The sequence below is a fragment of the Mirounga leonina genome, unplaced genomic scaffold (assembly GCF_011800145.1).
Source record: "Mirounga leonina isolate KUSES-001 unplaced genomic scaffold, KU_Mleo_1.0 Mir_115, whole genome shotgun sequence".
NCBI classification, from domain to species: domain Eukaryota; kingdom Metazoa; phylum Chordata; class Mammalia; order Carnivora; family Phocidae; genus Mirounga; species Mirounga leonina.
The window spans coordinates 10,471,073-10,495,248 of NW_023270268.1; the positions used below are offsets into that span (position 1 = coordinate 10,471,073).

The 24,176-nt window shown below is 38.5% G+C and overlaps 1 protein-coding gene across 9 annotated transcripts in view; it reads left to right on the top strand.

Moving 5' to 3' along the window:
* The first annotated feature begins 640 nt into the window (after positions 1-640).
* NKTR (natural killer cell triggering receptor) overlaps positions 641-24,176 on the top strand; it is a 54,652-nt gene continuing 31,116 nt past the window's right edge. For 6 of the 9 annotated variants that reach the window (XR_004677049.1, XM_034992920.1, XM_034992969.1 and 3 more), the window contains exons 1-4: positions 644-747; positions 933-1,013; positions 22,936-23,010; positions 23,737-23,844. Coding sequence is in view for 7 of the 9 variants with exons in the window: in XM_034992920.1 (XP_034848811.1) it covers positions 956-1,013; positions 22,936-23,010; positions 23,737-23,844 (241 nt within the window). In the remaining 2 variants the exon portion in view is untranslated. Of the gene's footprint in view, positions 748-932; positions 1,295-22,935; positions 23,011-23,362; positions 23,845-24,176 lie in introns of those variants that run through there. The other 3 variants (XM_034992940.1, XM_034992907.1, XM_034992930.1) reach the window with 3 other exon arrangements.

The following is a 24,176-nucleotide window of genomic DNA, read 5'->3' on the forward strand; positions in this document are numbered from 1 at the left end:
CAGAATTATATATAACAAAAGATTTGTATTTAGAACATACACATATCACCTGTTTAACAAAACATTTGTACTCGGAACTCCCGCATTCAACAGTAAGACGAACACGAATAAAACATGGGCAAAGGTCTTGAACTGACTCTTCACAAAAGATGAATGGCCATGAACAAAGACTATCCCTGCGACGCCGACGCCAAAGAGGGAACGGACGCCCACCTAAGGCCTTTGAAGTGAAACAGTCTAGCAGGAGGAGAGTGTCATAACTACGCCTTGAGAAAAGGGAAACAAGCCAAAAGACCCGTCCGTTCACTAAACCTCGACTTCGTTTCTTACAGCTTGCTCGCAGGTGTAGATAACACGGAAGCGTCGCGATGCCGGAAAACGCGCGGGCACTCACGGATCTTAAGGGAGACGAGAGGAAACAGAGAGCGCAGGCGTGATCAGGGCTCCCAGATTGGGCGGACTGACTCTAACGGGGGGTGGGGGCGGAAGGGGCGGGGCAAAAAGGACTAGATCAGGTATAGGAGCGTCGGACACGCCCACGTGCGCGCTCACCCTTCGGTTAAACACCCCCTTCGAGCCTGTGCTCTCGCGGTATTTGTCCCGACTCTCGCGGGGTTTAGCGTGGCGCGGGGAGGCCGGCCCGGGGGAGGGGGTGGTGGTCCGTTAGTGGCGTTGGGCTCCGGCTGCCGCCGTGGCAGCGCTTTCTCCTCCGCTCGCGGAGAGCTGCTCAGGTTGCAGGCCAACCAGGTAAAGAGCTCGCCCGCATGTGTGTGCGCGCTACTTGGGAGTCGGGAGGCCCGGGGCTGGAGGGAACCCCGGCTTGGCCTCCCGTGGTGTCGCGACAGGCTGGCGCGAGGCGACCGTGGCGCGGGCTCCGCCCCAGCCCCCGCCCTAGCTCCCGCCCTGACCGCTTTCCTCCCCCTTTCTCCTAGCTCTTGCCGCCGCCTCGGTCGCGATGGGGGCGCAGGATCGGCCGCAGTGCCACTTCGACATCGAGATCAACCGGGAGCCGGGTGAGCGGGAGACTGGGCTCCTGCGGGGGCCTGGACAATCCTTGGGGAAGGGGAGGGGTCTACCCTCATCAACCCTCCCCCAAGCCTTTTTGGGAGCGGGTAGGCTCAGTCAGCACTACCTTTGCTCCTGAGAAAATCGTTGGGAGAGGAGAGTGAACGGGATCCACCACTCCCATCCCACTCAGAGTCCGGGCCTCGCCCTCCGAAGCCCCTTGCGGGGACACTCACGCCTTGCACCCCCGGACTGAGTGTTCGTACCATCCCTGGCGCCAAGGAAAGAGGTGCAGTCTGTCTCGGACTTTTTCTCTCTTAGTGTTTCCAAGGGGGCAAACACTCCAATTCCTTTTTCTGGTATTTTTCTCTTGTGTGAGGTTTGGATTCGTATATTCTGTATTTCCTAATTCTTGTATATCAGTAGGTTAACTCCCACTTCTATTTTTCCGTAAGTATCTTTAGCCAGAATTTCTTGGTTCATGGGAAAATGACTTATTGAAAGTCTTGTGTGATAAAAGAAAATATTCTGTACCAACAGAGACTTGCAGCACGCATGCATTTAGCGTTAATGCTTCGTCTTTAGGGAATCCAGCCATTCGTTAGTATATATTACTGAAAATACTTTCTTCTAAAGGGTAGTTGTTTCATTCTAAGTAGCAGAGCCGGCCGGGTACCGAACTGTTTCCTTAGCCCCTTTTTTTTTTTTTTTTTTTTTTGTATCGGTGTCAGAAGTTTTAGTTGGAAACATATATGCAGTCTTTGTGCAGCATCTTGTTCAGCACATTCTTATTGAGAGCCTGCTACTGTTCAAGACTCTGGGGATATAGCAATGAATAAAACAAAGGACTCTCTTCCTTGTAGTTTGTATTCTATTTGGGGAAGGCAGACCATAAACAAGGAAAAAAAAATACAGTGGCTTGTAGTAGGGGTACTGTTCTAATATGTGGATCAGAAAAGGCTGTTTTGAGATGACAACGCAGACATCTGAAGGAGATGAGGAGGTAAGCCATCGTGGATATCTTTGAGGAGCAGTCCTGGCTAAGGAAGTTAGTACAAAGGCGCTGAGGAGGGAGTGTACTTTGGTGTTTGAAGAACTGCCAGAAGCCCAGGGTGGAGTAGAGGAGGGATGAGAGTAGCAGGAAATGCTATAGACCATAGTAAGGACTTTTGACACCGTGAGATAAGATATTTAAGGGTTTTGAGCAAAGGAATGTTGTGATCTTAGAAATATTGTTGCATTCTCTGTTTCTAATATTTTGAGCCTTGATGGATCTTAACCCTTACTCTATAGTGAGTCCATGCTTCAGATAACAGGGCTTATGTTTTTTTAAGAATTAAAAACGCAAATTGAACATAATAAAAAATAAAGCTATTTCCCACTGTCAAAAAAAAATAGCAGACTCATGAAAAGTAAAACAAAGGTTCTATAGCCATGTAAAGTACTCCTTTCCTAGTACATGTTCATATCCTAGATTTGCAAATAACCTTTGTTATGAAAAATCTCCAGAATATGTTTGTTAGATGTTGAACGAACTTCAGTCCCCAGCATTCAAGGTAATTCATTATAATGACATTCCAATAGAAGTGACTAGCACTTTTAAAACACTGAATCATACAAGGAATGCTTATACTGTTCTGGGTTAAACCAGTTGATAATTGGCAATTTCATATGGTTCAATCTCATACATAATATTTCTAGAACTTTTCAGTATATTATCTAAATAGTAGGTACTTGATTTTTACACAACTTTTAAGGATCACTTCAACTATTTGAAGTGAGGTACCCCACTTTGTAGGATTTAACCATTAGTAAGTATGTCATTGAGTACTTAGCCAAGTGATAGTCTTGACTTCTTGTATTGTTAATAGTTAACGTAAATACAAAGTAGTATCAAAGATCCTTTGGGAGTGGCCATAATGACCACTTTAATGAGAGATCAAGAAGTACTGATAAAAATTGAGTTGAATACAATACCGTATGTATTCATTTCTATTACTATCAATGGAAATTTGTATGTTTTATAATAAGTTATGCTTTTGAATTACAAAATGAGTGTAAGTGTATATTAGAAGAGGAAGAGTTTCTATATAGAGAGCTTTTCTCTGTGAATCGAATAAAATGGTTCCTATTTGAAATAATTCCGGGACTGTACCTTAGGAATTGCTTTTCAGAAGGTTTTTAACTAAGATTTTCATTTCTTTAATAGTTGCAGAACTGTTCATGTTATTTCTTCTTGAGTGAGTTTATCTGTGGGATTTGTAGTGATAGCTCCTCTTTTATTCCTGATGTTGATAATCTGTGCCCTTTGTCTTTTTTCCTTGGTCTGTTTGGTTAGAGGTTTATCACTATCATATTTATTATCATTTCAAAAAACTGAATTTTTGTTTTGTTGATTTTTTTCCCTATTTTCTTCCAGTTTTAATGACGTATCTTTTCTGATGTTTCCTTTGACTTACTTTGCTCATTTTCTAGTTTCTTTAAGTGGAAATTTGGATTGTTGACTTGAGACCCTTCTTTTCCAATATAAGGATTTAATGCTATAAATTTCCTTCTATATGCAGGACCCCACCAATTTTGACATATTGCTTATTTTCTTTCAGTTCAAAATATTTTCTATTTTCCCTTGAGGCTTAGTCTTTGGCTCATGAATTATGGAGAAGTGTTTTAATTTCTAAGTACTTGGATATTTTTCAGTTGTTTTTCTGTTAATGTTTTCTGCTTTAAATTCCATTTATGGTCAGAGAACATACTTGGTATGATCTCAGTTCTTCTAAATTTATTAAGGTTTGATATGTTCTGTTTTAGTGAATTTCCCATGTGCACTTTAAAAGAATGTATATTCTGCTGTTTTTGTGTGGAGTGTTCTATAAATGTCAATTTGAGTCATTTGGCTAATAGTGTTGTTCAGTTCTTCTGTATCCTGGCTGATTTTTTGTCTCCTTGTTCTCTTGTTTACCAATAGAGGAGTATTGAAGTCTCTACCGATAATTGTGGATTTATTTCTTCTTTCAGTTCTATTAGTTTTTGCTTCATTTCCTTTGAGGCTCTTTTGTTAGGTGGATGCATACACATTTAAGATTGTTATGTCTTCCTAATGAATTGACCCTTCTATCATTATGTAATGACCCTTGTTATTTCTGGTAATTTTCCTTGTTTCGAAGCCTACTTTGTCTGATATGAATACTGCTACTCTGTTTCTTTTGTTAGTGTTTATGTGGTAGGTCATTTTCTATCCTTTTATTTTTAACTTATATTTAAAGTGGGTTTCTTGGGGCGCCTGGCTGACTCAGTCGGTGTAGCATGAGGCTCTTGATCTTGGGGTTGTGAGTTCAAGCCCCACGTTGGGTGTAGAGATTACTTGAAAATAAAATCTGGGGCGCCTGGGTGGCTCAGTTGGTTGAGTGTCCAACTCTTGATTTCAGCTCAGGTCATGATCTCAGGGTTGTGAGATCAAGCTCCATGTGGGGCGCTGCATTGGCGTGGAGCCTGCTTGGGATTCTCTCTCTCCCTCTCCTTCTGCCCCGTCCCTTCCCCCCCCCCCCGAAAAACCTTAAATAAATAAAGTGGGTTTCTTATAGACGGTAAATAGATGGATCTTGTTTTTTTACCCATTCTCATAATCTGTCTTTTACTCAGTATACTTAGGCTATTTACACTTAATGCAATTATTGTTTGTTTGGATTTGTCTAATATTTGTTTTTGATTTCTCTGTTTTCTTGCATTTTGGATTATTTGAATATTTTTTAGTATTTTAAATTTTTCTATTGATTTTTTTGATGATCTCTCTATAGTTTTTTTAGTGGTTACTCTAGAGATTACAGCATATATACTTGGCTTTTCACGGTGTACTTAGAATTAATATTTTACCACTTCAGGTGAAATGTTGAAACCATCCCACCATATAATATACCTTTACAACCTTATGTTGTATTGGTCATATATATTACATCTGCAAACATTGAAAGCCTTTGCTTTCAAACATCACACATACTAGCTTAAGAGGAGAAGAAAATACTCTCGTTATTTACTCATATGTTTACATTTCTGTTGCTGTTTATTCATTCCTGAAGTCTCAGGTTCCCTCTGGTATCATTTCCCTTCCACCTGAAGAATTTGCTTAAAGCATTTCTTTTAGAGCAGATCTGGAAACAAATTCTCTTCGTTGGGTTTTTGGTTTTTTTACCTGAGAATTTTACTTTGACTTTCTTCTTCTTCTATTTTTTTTTTTTTTTTAAGTAGGCTCCACACCCAGCATGGAGCCCAGTGAGGGTCTTCAACTCACCATCCTGAGACCAAGACCTGAGCTGAGATCAAGAGTCAGATGCTTAACTGAGCCACCCAGGCACTTTGCGTTTATTCTTGAAAGATATTTTTACTAGTTACAGAATTCTGGGTTGACAATTACTTTCTTTTAGCACTTGAAAAATGTTCCACTGCCTTCTGGTCGATATGGTTTCTGGTAAATCTGTAGTCAAATTGTTGTTGCCCCATATGTAATGTGTTGTTCTCATCTGACTGCTTTTGAGATTTTTACTTTGTTTTTAGATTTCAGCAGTTTTATTGTGATGTGTCTGGGTGTGAATTTCTTTGGTTATTCTCTTTGGGGTTTACTGATCTTCTTGAATCTTTGTCTTTTGCCAAATTTAAGACATTTTCAGCTACTGTTTCTCCAAATATGTTTTCTGTCCAGCACTCTTTTTCCTCTCTTTCCAGGACTTTAATGACACAAATATCAGATCTTTTGATGTTACCTCACAAGTCTAAGGCTTTGTTGAATTTTTTTTCTGTCTTTTTCCTCTCTATTTTTCAGATTGGATAATTTCTATTAATTGGTCTTCAAGTTCACTAACTTTTTCCTCTGTCATCTTCATTGTCTTGTTGAGCCCACCTAGTGAATTTTTAATTTTGACCATTGTATTTTTTGTTTTAAAATTTCCTTGTGGGGGTGCCTGGGTGGCTCATCATTAATCGTCTGCCTTTGGCTCAGGTCATGATACCAGGATCCTGGGATCGAGCCCCGCATTGGGCTCCCTGCTCAGCGGGAAGCCTGCTTCTCCCTCTCCGCTCCCCCTGCTTGTGTTCCTTCTCTTGCTGTCACTCTCCCTGTCAAATAAATAAAATCTTTAAAAAAAATAATAAAATTTCTTTGTGGGGGGCGCCTGGGTGGCTCAGTCGGTTAAGCATCTGCCTTCGGCTCGGGTCCTGGGATTGAGCCCCACATTGGGGCCCCACATCCCTCTCCCTCTGCCTGCTGTTCCCCCTGCTTGCACACACACTCTCTGTCTCTGTCAAATAAATAAAATCTTTAAAAAAATTTTTCCTTGTGGTTTTGCTTGAGATTTTGTTTTTCCATTCATTTTAAGAGTATTTGTACTTAACATAGTATGGTTGTAATAGCTGCTTTAAAGTCTTTGTCTAGGGGCACCTGGGTGTTTCAGTCAGTTAAGCGTCTGCCTTAAACCCAGGTCATGATCCCGGAGTCCCGGGATCGAGCCCTCCATTGGGCTCCCTGCTCAGTGGGGTGTCTGCTTCTCCCTCTGCGCCTCACCCCGCACTTGTTCTCTCTCTCATGTTCTCTCTCAAATAAATAAATAAAATCTTTAAAGTCTTTGTCTAACACATTTCCAGCATCTGTATTATCATAGAGTTGCTGTTTTTGTCTTTTCCCGTAAGGAATGTGAGATTCTTGTGGTTCTTTAAAAGTCGATAAATGTTGAATTGTATCCTGGACATTTTGTGTATTATGTTACATGACCCTGGGTCTAGTTTAAAATCCCGTGGAGAATGTTCACTGTTGATGATGGTGATGATGATATTGTAGCAGGCAGACAGCCTGGTTAGGTTCAGCTGGCAACCACCTTCTGCTGTTAAGAGTCAGATCCACACATGCATAATGCATGGATAAGCCCTGGAGTTCATACTCCATGGGATTGTTTTTTTGAGGGAGCTCCCTCTTCTTTGAGATTTCCCCAATATATTCTGGCCCTTAGGAACTCCCTTTTTTGGTCATCTGGCCAGAAAGCCAGGGTTTTAGTGTCCTTACTCTGCCATGTCCTTCTTACAACTGTGTCGGTCTCTGAGGCTAAGTGGCAAGAGAATTGAGAGTAAAAGAGCAGCAGGGATTCTTCCTATGCTCTTGGGAGCACAGTTCCTCTAGTCAGAAAGATTCTTTGCCTGCCTTGAAGTTTTATGTGCTTGCCTGGTCACCACTGTTCTTGCCACCATCCCTGTGGAATTGCCTAGGAGCTAGAATGGGAGAGAATGGAAAGAACAGAAAGAAAATGAGATTTCCCTTGTTCACTGTCATCTGTAGGGATCCCTAGAAATACAAGGCTTTCCTCAGAGCTCTTTCTGTACCCACAGTGCAATTCTGGGTTTCAGATTGCTTTTGATTCTGAGCCACAAGATAAGGTAGGAAAACAAAATTCATTACGAATTTGGTGGGCTTTTTTTGTGTTACTTCCCCAGTCTGCCTGCTTCCATTTATTTTTCAGTCCTTAGATAATTGTTCCATGCTTTCTGTCCAAGGTTTCTTAGTTGCGTTCAGTGAAAAAGATAGGGTGGAGTATATTTATTCCATTTTGATTGAACCTAGAATTCCTTATAAATTTCTAAAGATTTTAGCTGGCAGAAATTAGCCAGTCATTTTTCATTGTCTCTACAAATACGTTCGTGTTTTCTGAATGCATTAGCTTTTTGTATGAAATGTGATACCCAGTTTGGAAGTACATGTATATATGAAATCCTCACTGACAGCTTCATTTTTCTAAGACTCACCCTTCTCTGGTTAAATGTTCTCTAGTGTTGTTAGAACCTCCCAGGGTGGGCATGAAGTGGTAATCTTGTTTTTCCCTCTTTTGGTGCCTCAGAAGCTCCCTTTTTCCTTGCCTTATCATTCAGATCCTTGTACTAAGAAATTGGAGCCCAAGGAACCAGGTTTTAGATATCTACCAGTAAACTGATTTAAGCCAGGTTAGTCAAGAATGGCCATTAGGGGATTTTTAAGTACATATCGGGGAGTCACCAATAAGTTAGGTGAGGCCATAGATTGCATTTATCACAACCTTGCTACCAGGGTACACCAAAAGTCACATTTTGCCGTACATAGACATTAGCAAGCAGGTATGCTCACACATAAAAACCAGTTCTGTAAGCTTGATGAAGTCCCAGTTCTGTTTTTTTTAGTGCTCCAAGCACTTTTTATGTGAAAGATTCCTGCTCTTGAAGATTGTCATGCAAATGTTTGTCAGGCACCAGAATATTCTAAACATGTGGCTAGACTTGGGACTTTTTTGGTGGACCCAGCCTCAGGTTCTACTCTGATGGGTGACCCTCCAGATTCATTTGTCCTGTTAATACAAGGGTATGGAGTATCTCCAAATATTTTTATTCTATCTGTATATCACTAATTCTGAACATCACTAATTTACCAGTAAAAACCCATTTCTAACATTTATGTTACTAATTATAAAGCCACTGGGTGATGAGAGATAAAAGATAGAAGTATTTTTAGTAGCCATCTCTGAGGTGTGGCCTTTGATTCTCACTTTTGGAGGGTATTTCTTTCTGGTTAAGGTTTAATTTAAAAACTCAAGATTCTTTTATATCAGTGTTTATGTAAGGTATTTCAAAGTAAATTATAGTTATGATATACTACATTATAGTAGCAAAATGGTGTAGGCCTTTTGTTTTCAAATTGCAAGATGGCTGGCTTTCATGAGACCCCAGGGTGTCAAACACCCATTTGTTCACTCACATTCTGTCAGTCCGCAGTGGTTTCCCACAGGTTCCAGGACATGTGATGACACAGTAGTTGTAATGCAAGAGCAGTCAGAAAACCTGTCTTCTGCTACATGAGACATTAGTGAGGTTTGCAAAAATGTAAAATAATGACACATTAAAACTTTTTGTTCAATTTTGAAAATATAAATTATTAAAAATATTTGTGTTAACATATAATGAGTTTATTTTATTGAAAATTGATTACTATTTCTTAAAGTTTCTCCATTTTAATTTCTAATATAGTAAATATCAATAGATACAATCTATATAAAAAGTCTTTAAGGTCCTCAATAATTGTTAAGAATATAGAGGGGTGGGGCGCCTGGGTGGCTTGGTCAGTTAAACGGCTACCTTTGGCTCAGGTCAGGATCTCAGGGTCCTGGGATTGAGCCCCAGATCAGGCTCCCTGCTCATTGGGAAGTCTGCTTCTCCCTCTCCCTCTGCTCCCTCTGCTTATGCTCTCTCACTCTCTCTGAAATAAATAAATAAAATCTTAAAAAAAAGAAAAAAAAGAATATAGAGGAGTTCTTTTTTTTTTAATTTTTTTTTTTTTTAATTTATTTGAGAGAGAGAATGAGAGAGAGAGAGAGCATGAGGGGGGGAGGGTCAGAGGGAGAAGCAGACTCCTCGCTGAGCAAGGAGCCCGATGCGGGACTCCATCCTGGGACTCCAGGATCATGACCTGAGCCGAAGGCAGTCGCTTAACCAGCTGAGCCACCCAGGTGCCCTAGAGGGGTTCTAAGACCAAAAAGTTTGAGAACTGCTGTTCTATATGCTTTCACAGAATGCAAGCATTGGGCTTTATCTATAGGTGTTCTGAACTTTTCGTGTGGCTGTTATTTCACATTTATAAGAAGTTGAAAAATAAAATTAGTAAAAATCACCCATCTGTTCTTTATAAATCACCCGTTTACATTTTATACCATTTGCTCTTGCTTTTTCTTTCTGCATGTGCAATTTTTTCTGAACAGTCTGAGGGTAAATTACCTACACCATGGCTCTTTACTCTTAAATACTTCAGTGTATTTTTCTTAGCACATTTGTTAAGAATAGAGATATTTATTACATAACCACAATGTAGTTATCAACTTTATAAATTTGCATTGATGTGATACTTTAATCTACCATCTCTGTATTCCTTCCATTTTTGTGATTGGGCCTAAAAAGTCAATTATAGCATTCTTTCTCTTCCAATGCAAAATCTAGTCTAGCATCAGATACTACATTTAGCTGCCATGTCACTTTATCCTCCATTTTTATACCTTTTTTTTTGTTTGTTTTTTAGGACATTGATATTTTAGAGGAATACAGTGCCCTTCCTTTTTTTTTTCTTCCTTTTTTTAAGATTTTATTTATTTGGGGCGCCTGGGTGGCTCAGTCGTTAAGCGTCTGCCTTCGGCTCAGGTCATGATCCCATGACTGTTCAGAAAAAATTGCACATGCAGAAAGAAAAAGCAAGAGCAAATGGTATAAAATGCTCTAGAGAAGTGCTGCTCAGCGGGTGGTGGGTGAGCTTGTTCCTCCATCGTGAGGTAGGTACCGAAAGTGAGAATAAGAAGTGTTTAGAGGGCGCCTGGGTGGCTCAGTTGGTTAAGCGACTGCCTTCAGCTCAGGTCATGATCCCAGAGTCCTGGGATCGAGCCCCGCATCCGGCTCCCTGCTCCGCGGGAGCCTGCTTCTCCCACTCCCACTCCCTCTGCTTGTGTTCCCTCTCTCACTGTATCTCTCTCTGTCAAATAAATAAATAAAATATTAAAAAAAAAAAGATTTTATTTGACACAGAGAGCGAGAGCACAGGCAGAGGGAGCAGAAGGAGGGGGAGAAGCAGACTTCCCAAGGAGCAGGGAGCCTGATGCGGGGCTTGATCCCAGGACCCTGAGATCATGACCTGAGCCGAAAACCAACTGAGCCACCCAGGTGCCCCGAAGTTTGTTCTCAAAAGTGATAACCAGGGTATTTCTTTAGAGGAATGCTTGACTTTGGAAATTTTTTTTATGTGGGCCTCAGAGCAATATCATAAAACCCTAGCAATTCATCAAAATAGATAAAAATGGGTATGTTGTTGAAATTGGTGTTTTTACTTCATTGATCCAAGAAACTGAATTGAAAATGGAGTACTGCTTGTGACTTTGGGCAAGCCACCTGACCTCTTCGTAGAACAGAAATACTATCAGTTTTGTCTTAATGTGGTCCTAAAGATAGCACAGCAAAATTTGCTTATATTCAAAATTTCCCTTTAAACATTAGACTCATCATACTTAAGATAGTTTCTACTTTGAGAGTGAAGCATGTGGGGATCTGATATGTACTGAGGGAACAGGAGAAATGTATTTGCGATCTCAATCTCACCCTGGTCCTGAGCTTGTGAATAGAGTGACTGGATGCAGTGGTCTGCACTATTTAGATGATTTCTTCCCTTTTTAAAAATTTTTTTTTAAAGATTTTATTTATTTATTTGACAGAGAGAGAGACAGCGAGAGAGGGAACACAAGCAGGGGGAGTAGGAGAGGGAGAAGCAGGCTTCCCCGCGGTACAGGGAGCCCGACATGGGGCTCGATCCCAGGACTCTGGGATCACAACCCGAGCCGAAGGCAGACGCTTAACGACTGAGCCACCCAGGCACCCCTCTTCCCTTTTTATATACTCAGAAATTAAATAGGAAGGACTCCAGTGTAGTAGTGCCCGTGTAGTAAGGTTGTTGGGAAGAAGAGTAAAATAATACAAGCAGCTATCTTCCAGATTGTGTTTTTGTAACATGAATTTATTGTGATGGCATGGATTAATTAAGGAGCATGGTTTTAATTAGGCAGACTACGATCTGTGTTATAATAATCAGATAACAAGGGAGGGAGCTAGTGTGTAGGAAGCAAGGGCAATTGAGCAGCACTGCTCTTCTAAGTTATTCTCGTCTTTCCCGACTAATCTGAAAAACAATAAGGACTATGCTAGTGATAGCGCTGGGGAAGGGGGAACAGAGTGAAGTGTGATCATTTGTAGGATTTCCACAGTGATGTTGAAGTTTTACAGTATACTCTTATAGCTAAAAACATGCCTAATAATAGTGATACTTTTAATGAAAAAATCATTCTTTTTTTTTTTTTTAAGATTTTATTTATTTATTTGAGAGAGAGAGCACATGAGAGGGGGGAGGGTCAGAGGGAGAAGCAGACTCCCTGCCAAGCAGGGAGCCCGATGCAGGACTTGAGCCTGGGACTCCAGGATCATGACCTGAGCCGAAGGCAGCCGCTTAACCGACTGAGCCACCCAGGCGCCCGAAAAAATCATTCTTACTGAAACCTTAAATTCCCTTGTCCCTCAACTCCTGTTTTCCCATAGAAACAGTTCTTTTTATATGTTATTTTTGATAATGCAATGTTTCTTTAAATGATACATGTTATTTGCAGAGCAGACTGTTACTTGTAAAGAACCTAGCATGGTATCTGACCTATTTTTTTTAAGTTGCTTTAATTATTGTATGTGAATGAACATGAGCATGTGCACTGAGTCAAGTACAGGGCTTTCATATTAAGGTATTATTTAGACAGACCTTTGTAGATAAGGCCTTTTTTGTTTACATTTTAGGAAAAAGGCTTGTTTTCAGGTTTCTGTAAGCAAGAGGGTTTGGTGTGGTTTCTTTCCCTTTTTTTCATTTATTTATTTATTCATTCATTCATTCATTCATTCATTCATTTAGAAATTGCGCCTGAAGAATCCACTTATAACACCAAACCTCACTGGATGGTTTTGAAGGCAGACACGGATTTTTATGGGGACTTTGAGAGGAGAAAGTTGATGTCATAGCATCTTCCTTTCCCTCCCCTTTCTCTTCCTCAAAACCCCAAGTGAAATATACACACATTTTTTTCCCTTTTCTACCTTTAACGTAAGATGGCTGTTCCTGGTCTAACTCGTACCTCCTACCCCTACCCGCCCCCACACTGAATCCCTGTGCTTTCCTGTTATTTTTCTACCTTTGTTGGTATTTATCTGTCAGTGTTGTTGCCAAGTGTATTCTGACATTAGTGGTATGAACTAGCCGTCCAGTACCACTCCTTACAGTTGTGTTTTGCACATCGTGTACGTAGTCTTAAAGCTTCCCAGAATATATCTTTCAGCCTGAACCCTTGGTAGAACATATAGCACTTACGCAACTGGTCAGGTGTTCAGTAAACACCTTACTGGGAATGAAAGCAGATGGAAACTAAAAAGATATCTTTAAATAGGCAGAAAAAAGGTCAGACTAAAAAGGGCAAGATTTGGGTGACTGACAAAGTTATCTAGAACTGAAGTAATGATTAAAAAATTATCTCAAAAATTGCATTCAAAACCACTAGCTGTGAATGCCTGACTGTAAGCCTTGCTACAGGTAACCCCCTATTTTAGTTTCATTGTGTTCCAAGAGACTGTCTTAAGTAGATTGCTATTTGGTGAAATCCCAAATTCCTGTTTGCAGTCCTTACAGATTTGCACAAATCAGTGAAGACTTATTCTTAATTAGGTAATTTGGGTGAGTAGAGGGGCTAAAAAGGGTAGATCTCTGTATTCAGGTTGGGTACCCAATATGATGGGGCAAAGGGAAGAGTTATGTCCCTAAATTAAGGTCCAAGAAGGGATCCTCATAGGTAATGTAGTTAATACGAAGACCTTGACATTTTCATCACAAAACTGCAGTGACACTAGTAGTTTGGAAGTGACCCAAACAGACAACGCAGACAGTGCAAACTAGTACAGCTGCTGCTCTTTGTCCCCCTACTCTTACCTAGCTCTTGTCACCACCTGAAAAACTTGGTGTTTTTTTTAGAAGTCTGATTCTGGGAGTAGAAGAAGGAGACTGAAAAGCAGGAATAAACCAAAGGTACCTAGCTTCTGCCCCAAGACAATCATCTTTCCCAGAGAGCCTGAAAGTTTCCACTTAACTGTTACATGCAAACTGCAGTTCTTTTATGCTGAAGTACATAAGATCAACTTGGGCAAATAAGTGTCTCCTTTTAAAGAATGCTGTCATTTCTGGGAAGGTTTGTTTTTATACATGACCTGAACTTACGCAGCAAGACTGCTTTCTTTAATTGCTCAATCAGAGAGCCACTCTGGGAGTTGTGTTTGGGGCAAGGGAAAGTCAGTGATGTTAGAACCTGGGAAGACAGCTGAGTATATTGGAAAGAGCACTGGATGAGGACTCAGAAGACCAGGCTCTGGTTCTGGCTCTGCTCATTTCTATATAGGTGGCCTCTGATAAGTCACATTACTAATAGCCAACTGTGTTTGAAACCTGGTAATAATCTTGGCTATGATAATATTAGTATATGTATGTGAGTGTGTGTGTGTGTGTATTTTAAAGTTGGCTCCATGCCCAGTGTGGAGCCCAACTTGGGGCTTGAACTCACAACCCTGAGATCAAGACCAGAGCTGAGATTGAGAGTCAGACACTGAACCGACTGGGCCACCCAGGTGCCCCAATACCATATATTTTTAGGGTGTCTTAGTCCACACAATATTATGATGTAAGATTTATATCTATTTTACAGATGAGGAGACTGTCAGGGGGACTGATTGATCCAAGATCATATAGCTAGTAATTGTGAAAGCCAGGGCTCTAGCCTAGGTTTTCTTTCTTATCCATTATACCACGGCTGCTGTGCAAAACCTAGGGGTAGTATTGTGAAGTTCCTTGAAGAGCAGGTCAGATTTGAGGCGAGTGCTGAGTAGGGTAGCATTAGGATATTTGTTGGCTGGGGAGTGGAGCACCTAAGATAGGAAAGAGGTTGGATATGGCAGTAGGGAATTTTTAAACAAAAAAGTATTTCTGAAATGTATCTTCCATTATCATTGTATACAGGAAGGGATTAAAAACTTTTGCTTCTTCCTCCCTTCCTAGAATTTTAGCTAATACTATTAGTTATTTGCTTAATTACATCAGAATTATGGATCAGATAGGCTTTCTTGGCTATCCTCAGAACTTAATCACCACTTATAACATTGTTTCTGTTAGAAAATGTTTTCCGTATTCCAAACCACCAATTTAAAAATGTTTTTTTAAACATGTAAGATTTAAGATGGAGGGGCTCCTGGGTGGCTCAGTCGTTAAGCGTCTGCCTTCGGCTCAGGTCATGATCCCAGGGTCCTGGGATCGAGTCCCACATCGGGCTCCCTGCTCGGCAGGAAGCCTGCTTCTCCCTCTCCCACTCCCACTCCCCCTGCTTGTGTTCCTGCTCTCGCTGTCTCTCTGTCAAATAAATAAATAAAATCTTTAAAAAAAAAAAAAAAGATTTAAGATGGAGATTGCCAGTGTTTATGAATGACACATTAGGGAAAGAAAGGAATATTACAATCAGTAAAGCTAATTTGCAAGTTCTAAACTATGTGATCTGAACTCTTGCTGCATCTGTTTGGCACATTCTAAGCTGAAAAGGCCTTCATTGTTTTTTCTGTCAGTAAAAATAGTACATGCTCATTATAAAAATTCCAGTAATATTTAAAAAGTTAAACCTGCCTTAAAATCCTGCCATGCAGAGGTAATCACAACTAACCTTTTCTGAACATTTTATCTTAATTCTGTATACTGGTTCTACACAATTTTTAAAAAATAGTATACGCTACATACTATTCTGGTCCTGCCTTTTTCTGTTAAACAGCATGTTCTCAACTTTTTTCCGTTTTAATAAATTGAGCTTTATGTAATCACTTCTAGTGGTTATATAGTTTACCATCGTATGAAAATATCTGTATTGTTAGAATATATGAAGGTGATGGTTGCTAAACATAAAGGCTAAATAATGGGGACTTAAATTTAAGATAGAAGTTTCCTCTTACATGGCTCCCAGCAGATCCAGGCTGATGATGTCAGGGACCCAGGCTTTGTCTTGTTAATAACTCTGTCATAGGGTGGATGGGTGGGTGAAGCTCTTAACAGAAGAATTCAAATTGGATAAATACAGATGAAATGATGGAATTAGAAGAAACGTTTTACAACCCTCAGTATGATTGGTTCAGGAAAGGATCATCAGTGGCCAAACCATTAGGTGAAAAGTGTTATAGAACATGGTATGCTCTTAAGTTTCAAAATGTCATTCCACTTATTAATGTAAAAGTGGGGGGAAGTACTTTTATAACAGAGATCTGGCTAATATTTCAGCATTACCAGTAATGTGTCAAATTGACCTGTGCTTCCTGATGGGATGTAAGAAAAGGGGGGGGGGGGGATGGAGATGGGGACTGTTTTAGATTAAAAGAGACCAAGGCATGACAACCAAATCAGTACATAATCTGTGGTTAGATTCTTGGATTTAAAAAAAAGAGGTATAGGGGAGCCCTGGTGGCAAAGTCAGTTAAGCCTCTGACTCTTGGTTTCAGCTCAGGTCATGACCTCAGGGTGGTGAGATTGCGCCCCATGTTAGGCTCCTAGCTCAGCAGGGAGTCTGCTTGGGATTCTCTCTGTTCCTCTCCCTTTGGCCATATCCCCACGTGTGTGCTGTCTCGTCTCTAAAAAAATAAAAAAGGTATAAAGGGCAGGTGGAGCCAATTGGGTAAATTTGAATATGGACTGTGTATTAGACTGTGGTGTTAATCACTATTAACATGGTGTGATAATGGTATTGGGGCTAGGTAGGGGATTATCTTTGTTTTTTAGGAGTATTTACAGAAGTAATTGGGGTGAAGTGTAACAGTGTCTTTAATTTTCTGTTTGTACTGGGGGCGAGGGGCATTGCATGTTCATTCAGACAACCTTCAGGATCATTTTGTTAAATTCTTCTAGAAATCTCACTACTTTTGGGGGGTTACAATTAAATGACTATAGGTCACTTTAGGGAAAATTGGACACATTTACAATTTTGAGTTTTCCTGTCTAAGAACAAGGTATGCCTCTCTTTTTATTCAGGTTGCCTTTATGCCTGTCAGAGGTTTGTAATTTTTATAAGCCCTGCACTGTTAAGGCTAAGTAGTTAGAATTTTTTTTATTGGTGTTGTGAATGTGATTTTAATTGTTACCTTTTTTTTACTAGTTCTTGTTGATCATAAGGTAAATATTAACAATTTTAATGTCGCCGTTAATATTTCAGTTTGTTTTTTAGGTTATTTAGATTTACAGTTATGTCTTTCAAATAATGATAAACTTACTCTTTGATATATGTACTTCTCATGTGGTTCTCTTGTCTACTGCATTGTCTAGAGTTTCTAGAACAGCATTAGACAGTAGTGATGCTAACAAGCACTTTTAACTTGTTCCTTACTTTAATGACATTAGTGCTGTACTAATGTTCCACCATTAAACATAATGCTGGCTGTTGACTTGAAGGATGTCTGAGAATTCTTGTGTTTATGTTAAGGGATGAATGTTAATTTCATCAAATGGTCTTTTGCTTTTTGTCTTAGGATATTTATAGAGTTCTTCCTTCTCTTCGATAAATTAATAGATTTCCTTATATTTATTTTTTTAAGATTTTATTCATTTGTTTTAAGACAGAGAGAGCACGCACACACCTGCTTACAGGGGAAGGAGCCCAAGGGTCGGATACTTAACCAACTGAGCCACCCAGGCGCCCCAGATTTCCTAATATTTGATAGTATCTTTTAAAAAATGAGATTGATATATAGGGTTTTTTTTTTTTTTTAAAGATTTTATTTATTTACCTGAGAGAGAGCAGAAGTGGGCAGAGGGGGAGAGGGAGAAACAGACTCCCTGCTTAGCAAGGAGCCCAACGTAGGGCTCCATCCCAGGACCCTGCGATCATAACTTGAGCCGAAGGCAGATGCTGAACCTACTGAGCCACCCAGGCGCCCCAGTATGTAGGGTTTTAAAGTTTTATATCATCTTTCCTAGGCTTTGGTATCAATTTAATTTGCTTCATAAAATTTGTTAAAGCTTTTCATCTTTTGCTGTGCCGTGAAACAGTTGAGAAGACATTTTACTTCAGTATGAAGAGTTATTTAACAACGCTCTTTTGGATGGATACTTAACAGCATTTTCGTTTCTTTCTTGGCTCTGTTTTTTAGTCTCTGCCAGCATGGAGTTGTAATCCATACTTTCCTATAATTCTTTTTCCTATATTTTGGTATTCCTTTTTATTTTTCCTCCAAAAGAGCCAGCTTCAGAATTTATTTATCAAGTCTAATATTTTTGTTTTCTAATTTATTAATTTCTGCTTGTACTTTCATTAAAAGCTTTTTAAAATATTTTTCTTAGGTTTGCTTACTGCTTTTTTATCTTCATTTGAGTGATTAATATATCTAATCATTAATGAAACTATTCAGAGCTGTAACATGCATTGATTGGGACAAAGAAGTGGTATTCAGAACCTTTTGCCTTTTGAGAACTGGAAGCTCTAAGATCTGCCCTCACTCTGACATCCTGGTTCCTACAGTTCTTTGATTCTCTGATTTCCGCCCGTATCCTTGTCAACTAACTATAGAGCCAATAAATTCTCTTGAGTTTTTGCTGGTACTATCTGCAGGGTACCTTAGCTGGGTGTTGATTGACCTGTCATGAAAAAAGCTCTATGTGCCAAAAAAATTATAGAGCTGTTTGGTCTTATCTTAAATCTTATTTGTGTTTTCTTGCTATTTGCTTTTCTTTGTTTTGTATCTTTTTACTGTGGGTTGCTCCGCCACAGTAATTTGAAAGATGTTTAATATATTTTTAGTTCTGCAGGTGAATTACATGTTTAAGTATTCCTAAACCATATTTCCCCTACCTGTTGTTGACTCCCACCGTGAAATAATCAGGAAATGGACTTTTTCTAACCAACTCTACGCCCTCTTGTTGGTTTTAATGTACTGTGATATGTATCTTCATGATATATTCATTAAGTGTATAAAGCAGAGTATAGTACAGTGTGCCTAACATGCTACCTATTTTTTTTTTAACCAAGGAACCGCTTATTTTTATCTTAAAATTGAGATATAATTGACATACAACATCTTAGTTTCAGGTATACAGCATAATGATTCAGTATATGTGTTTATATTGCAAAATGATCACCACAGGAAGTCTTGTTAATCACCACACAGTTAAATTTTTTTTCTTGTGTGATACCTTCATTTTTTTCTTGTAATAATTTTAAAGATCTACTCTCTTAGCAAACTTAGCTATCTTTTTAAAACAAGAAAAATAAGAATATATCAATATTTGCCTGTGTGTACAAAAAGACTGGAAGCATACACATGAAATTAATGAAAGTATTGACAGACCTGTTGACAGAAGTGGGAATAAGACTTCTCACTCGTTTTACTTTTTTCTGCTGTTGATTTTTGGATCATGAAAACATTGCGTATTCAAAAGAAAAAGAACATTTTTAGAAGGTTCTTAAAAATAACAAAAAAGAATTTACCAATACATACTTTGTTTCCCAATAGCTGTAACATTTATATTTTGTAACCATAATTACTATAGTTATATAGGTTTAATTATGTGTTGTAATGGATTAGTGCTCAATGCCATTCTTTTCCCAATAGCCTTTCTCATTAGTTCTTTGAGTCATATCTCAGGCTTATATTTCAAATAAGATTTTTTAAAAAGATCTTATTTATTTGAGAGAGTGCAGAACGAGAGAGAGAAAGAGAGCGAGCATGAGCGGGGAGAGTGGGGAGAGAGAGAGAGAGAGAAGGAGGCTCCTCGCTGAGCAGGGCTCGATTCCAGGACACTGGGATCATGACCTGAGGCGAAGGCAGACATTTAACCGGCTGAGCCACTCAGGTGCCCTTCAGATAGATTTTTCAGGATAAAATCTAATTAATGTATTTCCTTTGCTATATATAGAATTCTTTGTTCACAGCATATCAGTCCCTTTAAGATGGTAGACAGTATTCTGTTGTCTTCAGTTTCTAATGTAAAGTGTCAAAAGTCAGCCTAATTTCTTTTTCCCTGTAGGTGACATGATTTTATTGCCTGGATGCAAAAAGGATTCTTTTCCTTTATACCTCTGAAAATGGCTTTTATGAAGCTATGTCTTGATGTCATGCCACTTGTAATAACTTTTCCTGGTCTGTAATGAATACTTTTTATCTGTATATCTAGGTATTCCTTTGTTTATATTTTGTTAATCCCTATCTCTGAATAATTTGGTTTTAAGTGTTCTTATTTTTGTTCAAGTATTTATTGCATACTTATTATGTACCAGACACTGTACAAATCAGTGGGGATAGAATGATGAGTAAAACAGATACGGTCCCTATCCCTCTGCCCTCACACAGCGTCAGTCAGGCCTAGGGTGGATGTAAGTGTATTTTGTTCATACCACTGATGACTCATCACATTGTTTAAGAATTTGTATCTGTTATTCCAAGCTAAGCTGTGAGCTCCCCAAAATAAGCACTGTGTCTTATATACTATTGGACAACCTGAACATGGGGAGGATCTCAGTTAAATGGGTAAATGGCCTGATTTTGTTGAAATGGCACACCCAGTCCTTAATTTCCTCCTAGATTTTGCTCTCTGCTTACCCACTATGATCTGTTCATACCTTTGTTCTTAATCCTCATCCCTTACTTGTAATTGTATATGTGATATTCTTTGCCCTGTGTAGTACAACATTTCCTAAATTTTTTTCCCAACCAGTGCTCACTTTTCCAACTACTGTATCTTTTATGTCCATGATATATGTCTCTTTTTTCACTACTGTGTGTGTAATTCCAGTGCAGCTGTTTCTAAGAACAAGAAACAATAATATTATTGAAAGGTGATGTTCGATTTTACCCAGATTCTGGGTACTTGCTAATTTTATTCCTGCCATCTAGTGGCCAAGTGAGGATTACAACATGACATAGGTGTGTCTTGGCTTTTCCTGGCTGTGCCAGTGTTTAAAAATGTATTGATGCTACCTGAGTAATCTCTGTATTGTTCCCCTGTCTTGGCTATTTTTAAGGATCTGTGTGTTGGTATGTTGGTATTAAAGTCAGAAGCCATTTCCGCTCTGCCATTTTTGTCCTTAATCATACATTTTTTGCCCTGAAAACACCATACTGATGCTTACACAAACTAATGCTTACATAAACCAATTTAAGATTTTAGTTATACAGTTATAGAGCAGTGTATTTATTGGCACAGTGGTAGTTCCTTGGAAGAAATCTTAGTATATATAAAAGATAATATTATTGACAGTAATGACTGATTAACAAAGATTACTAAATCCCACTAAAGTGTAAGTAGCGTTAACAATATTCCTCGAGATCTTATTCATTCATTCATTCAAAAGCAGCATCAGTTTCTGAAGAGGCATCAGCAGAGCATGTTAACTTATTACAGGAGACGGTAAACCTCAGGCATTTACAATTGGGAAATGGGGTTGCTATCATAGTCATTTTTTTCATCAGTTTGGGAGCCAGAGAATCTTCTCTTCTGCAAATTTATTCTGCCTTTTCCTTAAGTAACTGTAGTTTACATTTTTCTTTTCAATGTTTTGTAATCACAGTTAATGCCTGCTATCACTTGAAAATAAGTAAACTACTGAACCACATGGACTTATTTTTTTCTTTAAAGACTATACATCAGAATATTTTCAAAAAAGTATCTGTTTTCTATAAAATAGCACCTGCGTGCTCTCTCTCTCACAAAATAAATAATATCTTTAAAATTCTAATTTCCTATCTTTTTCTTCATTCCTTTAGATATAAAGATCAGCTAAAACATTTTGAAATTGCTTTAAAATTTGGCTCCATTGAAGCTATAGACAGAATGACTTATATGATGCCATTATTCCACTTTTTATCCCTTAAGGATGTCTGTTATGTAGTAGCTTTGTAGCTTTGTTTTGTCCTCAGAGGAACTGACTGACTGGGCCAAGAATAAATTCAATTCTTAGTGATAGAGAGTAAATCAAATCAGTTTGTGTCTGTGCTGAAAATGACTTGTATTTGGTCCACAGTTAATTTTGATTTATTTATAAGTCCCTTTGAGTAAATAAAAGTGTTCATTCATGATGGAAAAGATTCTGTAGAATAAAGGGAAAGGGGACTCAGGAAAGTGATTGTAAATCAGAATATCATTGTAAATCAGAATATCATCTTTTACTTTATTGAGACCTTTCGTGAGGTCTGCAAAGTCAAAACTGCTTTTGTAATAATACAATTTGTCTGTTGCGCTCTCATTCACAAGTCGAATTTTCCAGAGATTACACGATATGTAATGATGTCACCACTCTGACAGCTGATAGAATGTGTGCTCTATATTCTTGTGTTTTAAAAATTTCTGAGTTTTAATTTATAATACAGTAAATAGCAATAGATATAACCCACATTGTAAAAGCTCAGTGATTTTTAAGAGTTGGAACGAGTCCTGAGAACAAAAAGTTTGTGCCACTTTTCTGTGGCATAGTTAAATCAAATTTGTAGGCTTGCTCCTTATCATTTCCTGTGTATTGTATGTTTTTTGCCTGTTTTGTGTGTTTTTGGTATTTTTTAGGAACCATAAACTATTCTCTTTATGCTCTCTCAGGGAATAGAATGTGAGTTTTAGTTGTGGGTGGCAATTCAGGAGGTTGGCTCTAAATAGTTCTTGCATAAAGAAAGCTAGATATAGAGGACAGAACTTTCTTCTAACAGTACTGGCCACAATGACTGTCTTGTGATATGATGTGCTCTCATCACTGGAGGGCCTCAAGCATAGATTAGACAACTATTATCGAGAATATTTTAAAGCAAATTAATAGTGTTCAGGTAGGTAACTGTACTAAAAGGGATCTAATAATGTAAAGCCCCTGGGGCGCCTGGGTGGCTCAGTTGTTGAACGTCTGCCTTCCGCTCAGGTCATGATCCCAGGGTCCTGGGATCGAGCCCCGCATTGGGCTCCCTGCTCAGCGGGAAGCCTGCTTCTCTCTCTCCCTCTCCCCCTGCCTGTGTTCCCTCTCTCACTGTCTCCCTCTGACAAAAAAAAAATAATAATAATGTAAAGCCCCTTTACAAGACACTTAAAATCCTACAGTTTCAGGTCTGAAACCGCTTAGGCTGCCTGTGAATTCTAACACTAACAAATAGAGTGGAATTCTTGTTAGTTGGTACTGCTCAGTTAAATTTTTTCCTGTTAAGTTTTTTGAAAAATTAAATTACAAAAATGGACCTTTCAATTTGTTAATTCTATTTACTTTATTTCTCTCATATAAAATGTGGCATATTTAATCATCTTGCTTACTTTCTTTTTTATGTGTTTTATTTCAGTTGGTCGCATTATGTTTCAGCTCTTCTCAGACATATGTCCAAAAACATGCAAAAACTTCCTTTGCCTATGCTCAGGTAAATGAGTTATTAAATTATTTCCAATGAGAAGTCATGGCTTATAGTTTTATCTTGCTTAACAGTTAGATGTTTTCTGTAAAAAGTGACTGGCTGTAAAACGAGTTTAGCACATTAAAAAATACTATTTTCACCGATAGGAAATCAGGGAAGCATTTCTTAAAGGGTAGAAAGGACAAAGAAATGGTCTCAAAAGTAAAAAAGAAAGTACTACTGTGTGTAATAAAGTCATCTCTAAACATTGTACTTCATAAATTCTAAATTTCATTGTTTTAAACAAATTTAGCATTCCAGATTCACAAGAAATTTAGGATTAGAAGATAGACAAAACATAATGTGGTTGTTCTTTTTTATCTTTAATTGGATTTATATTTTTTAAAAGTAGAAAAAAATAAGAAAAACATCTATAATGTTATTTTAAAGTAAGATACAGTTAAATACATGGACAATCTTTGAACCAATTCCTTGATTGTCCTCTTTTACTGGAGTGATAACCATTTCTAATCCTTCTTTTCTCCTGTTGCATGTAGAGTCTATGCCACACAATTTAACATTTATATGCTGCTTGATACTTATTTTAGTTTGTGTGTTGCCTCATTGCCCTATGTTTTGTATCTCTTACAGTGCCAACACACAGGAGGGACTTCACAAAGGACTAATTGGATGGTTCTTTCCATGGAAAGATGTTTGTAGCTAAATTTCACTTCTTTTTTTTTTTTTTTTCAGGAGAGAAAGGCCTTGGGAAAACAACTGGGAAGAAGTTATGTTACAAAGGTTCTACATTCCATCGTGTGGTTAAAAACTTTATGATTCAGGGTGGGGACTTCAGCGAAGGTAGAGCTAAAAGTTGCACTTTTAAAAACTCCATCAGTCAGTTTCTTGAGCTATCTCATTATACCATTATAAATATTATGTCACAGTATGATATAAATATTAAATGGTCAGTGAGTAGATGTGTAGAGTAAGAATGTATTTTGTTTTTATGTACTTTTAATAATAATATAAATAGTCGGTGAATTCCCTTACAATGAATGCCAAGTACTTTTGGATTATTTTTATTCTTCTGAATTTTGTTGGTGTGATTACTTTTTGAAATAAATGGGTTATGGAGATAATTTTTAATAGTATTTATTATAAATAGGAATGGGCTTTTTTTGGACTTTTAT